Source organism: Propithecus coquereli, unplaced genomic scaffold (genome assembly GCF_000956105.1).
Source record: "Propithecus coquereli isolate 6110/MARCELLA unplaced genomic scaffold, Pcoq_1.0 Scaffold127, whole genome shotgun sequence".
Classification (NCBI taxonomy): Eukaryota; Metazoa; Chordata; class Mammalia; order Primates; family Indriidae; genus Propithecus; species Propithecus coquereli.
Genome location: NW_012136858.1, coordinates 6,562,548 through 6,565,737, shown reverse-complemented (window position 1 = coordinate 6,565,737; position 3,190 = coordinate 6,562,548). Strand labels below are relative to the sequence as shown.

The 3,190-nt window shown below is 38.2% G+C and overlaps 1 protein-coding gene across 1 annotated transcript in view; it reads left to right on the top strand.

Moving 5' to 3' along the window:
- Positions 1–3,190, top strand: part of MDN1 (MDN1, midasin homolog (yeast)) — a 164,975-nt gene that overhangs the window by 67,316 nt on the left and 94,469 nt on the right. The window contains exons 21-24 of the mRNA XM_012638185.1: positions 847–998; positions 1,541–1,719; positions 2,329–2,537; positions 2,719–2,865. Of these exons, the coding sequence (XP_012493639.1) occupies positions 847–998; positions 1,541–1,719; positions 2,329–2,537; positions 2,719–2,865 (687 nt within the window). The remainder of the gene's footprint in view (positions 1–846; positions 999–1,540; positions 1,720–2,328; positions 2,538–2,718; positions 2,866–3,190) is intronic.

The following is a 3,190-nucleotide window of genomic DNA, read 5'->3' as shown; positions in this document are numbered from 1 at the left end:
TTTATATATATATTTTTAGTTGTCCAGCTAATTTCTTTCTATTTTTTTAGTAGAGACGGGGTCTCGCTCTTGCCCAGGCTGGTCTCGAACTCCTGAGCTCAAACGATCTGCCCACCTCGGCCTCCCAGAGTGCTAGGATTACAGGTGTGAGCCACTGCGCCCGGCCTGTTTGACCATTTTTGATGAATAAAAATGACAATTTGTATAATTCAACCTAATAACTTATACCATATCTCAGACAGATTATGCCATCATCCACAATATTATCCCTAATGATTAGTTGCCCAGAAAGGTCTTCTAGTTGCTCCAGAGTATAATAATGCAAACCCTTCTCCTTAAGTACAGCACTCTCCCCTTTTGGGGGAACATGGTTTATATGAAATTCATATATTTGATAACAATATTTAATCAGAGTGAGCATTTTGATAGGTGAGAGAACTGGATCATAAACCATCTGGGAAATTGTTTTAATAGAGATGGGGTTCTTGTTCTGTTGCCCAGTCTGGTCTTGAATTCTTGGCCCTAAGTGATCCTCCGGCCTCAGACTCCCAAAGCATTGGGATTACAGGTGTGAGCTCCCACGCCTGGCCCTGGGCAGTTGCTTTGATTCATGTTTTTTTCCAAATCCACCCATCCCACCCAAGTTTTAAAACCAATACATGTCACCATTTTGTTCTCATTTCTCAACTTAATTTTATGCTCTTATTTTGCCCATGGGTTTTAATATTGAAAACACCCAGAAGACAGCATGCTTGGTGATAACTTTCTTTCCTACTCTATGCCCCTCTCGGAAAGAATAGTAGTCATGAGACTGTGGATCATTTCTCTAACTTTTGTGTCTTTCAGCCTATTCCAGAGCCAAAAGGAGGCCGGCTTATCCAAGTTGAAGGCTACTGGATTTCAGTGGGAGACAAAGAGCCTACAATAGATGAGACATACATTCTGACATCTTCCGTTAAGCTGAACCTGAGAGATATAGTCCGAGTGGTCTCTGCAGGGTGTGTGGGTCTTGTCTCTCACCGCTCTGAAGTTTCTACAACCATATGATAGGCATTGATGACATTCTAGTCTAACTTCCTTAACTTTCAAAGAGCTTTTATTCTTACTAACTGGGCAAGAGAATCATAATTTTCTAAAGTCAGTACTATGACTTTTCTCCTGGCACAAAGCATTGTTTCCAGTTGCACCTTTGGTGGTAGTAATATGGGTACAGTTGCCTTTGGCCATCTTTAAAATTGTATTTTTTTTGTTGTGGTGGTATTTTGTTGATTAATACTTATCACTTATTATTTGGTAAGTGAGTAATATAGTTCTACTTACTGTTTCTCCCAGGTATTGCTGGAGTGGTTGGAATTGCTTTCCTCAGTGTTTTCTGAGGAACAGTTTTTACATAGAAACTTTTCTCGGTGCATAGGTGTATATAAAAATGTTCTTTTATGATGATGTTAAATGATGTATTATTTTTTTTAACACCAAAATTCTGGTTTCTCTGTTTTGTTTTCATTGTTTAAAAATTACTTTGTTGGCTGATCTTTTACAGAACCTATCCAGTGCTAATTCAGGGAGAGACATCAGTTGGTAAAACAAGCCTGATCCGGTGGCTGGCCGCAGCTACTGGCAACCACTGTGTGCGTATTAATAACCATGAACACACAGATATTCAGGAATACATTGGTTGCTACACATCTAACTCCTCGGGAAAGCTTGTATTTAAAGAAGGTACAGTTAACATTCTACTCTGTGTATAGTAGCTGTTCATTGTTTTAGACTCATTTCCCTTAGTGACATTCTTCATCCTGTCCAGTGGAGGCACATGGACCTCTGCCATAACAGCAGGTTTTTGTTTGCCCTTGAGTTACAAATAGTTAAGGGATGATGTTTGGGGGGCTGACTTTCTTTAGATCCTGTTAATCTTGCTGGCTGTATACAGGACTAGGGCCAGATTTTGAAGAGGGCAGTTGAATCGCTGCTTCATTTCCTAGGGATTCAAAGAATAGGGTAAGTGTTAGAGGGAAGTTGGGAGTAGGTATGAGAATGTGATGATTTAAATGAAATCAGACTACAAAGGAAAAATTAAACAAGTTGGAAATGAGCTATAATACTTGTCGGCCCTGGCTACTCTTTAGTAGGGGGAAAAGGGAATATTTTAATTGAAAATTTTACTTCCTTGATCTATAGTGTCACAAATTATTTTGGGGTAAGACTAGCTGCAGATAGTAATTTGCTTTGAAATGTAATGATAACCTAGGATTTGTTGATGTGTACATGACACATTTGAAAACTTTGGACTGATTTATTCACTAATTCTCAGTGTCTGTTTCCTCCCAGGTGTTCTGATTGACGCCATGCGAAAAGGCTATTGGATTATTTTAGATGAATTAAATTTGGCCCCCACTGATGTTTTAGAGGCACTGAACAGGCTGTTGGATGATAACCGTGAATTGCTCATAACGGAAACACAAGAAGTTGTGAAAGCACACCCCCGCTTCATGCTTTTTGCCACCCAAAATCCCCCAGGACTTTATGGAGGCAGAAAGGTCTGTAGCATTTGCCCCCTTCCTTCAGTTTGTTACCACATCAAATAGTAAATTTTTCTTGGTAGGAATGAGATTGTTTTTACCTCTGTTGAAGGATTTTTCTTTTTGCGGTGAAAGGCAGGGCCTCCATTTTGGAAATAAGATGAAAAGGCCCCTTTTACCATATTCTTTCTGTGCTTAGTTGCTTTCTAGAGCCTTCAGGAATCGGTTTGTGGAATTGCACTTTGATGAATTGCCTAGTTCTGAGTTGGAAACAATCTTGCACAAGCGGTGTAGTTTGCCACCCTCCTATTGCAGCAAGTTGGTTAAAGTGATGTTGGACCTTCAGGTATTTTATTTCCATGTCATTGAACTTAGGTTCCAATGGATGTGTTGATTAGATTTGGTCATACTTTGACAGCATTTTTGAGTAGAAACAGTCCATTTATTTTTCAAAATAAAGGTCTTTTAAATGCATTTCATTAATATCTGTTTTTGGTTTTCTTTTATAAATCAGCAACTTTATATCATAAATTTTTTTGACATTTATATATATGATAATGTTTCCTTATTTGTGTTTAATATTGGAGTATTTTGTTTAGCATGGAGTAGCATAGGCAAACTGCAATTTTTGTTTTTTTAATGGATATAGTCCTTTTTTTTTTTTTTTTTTT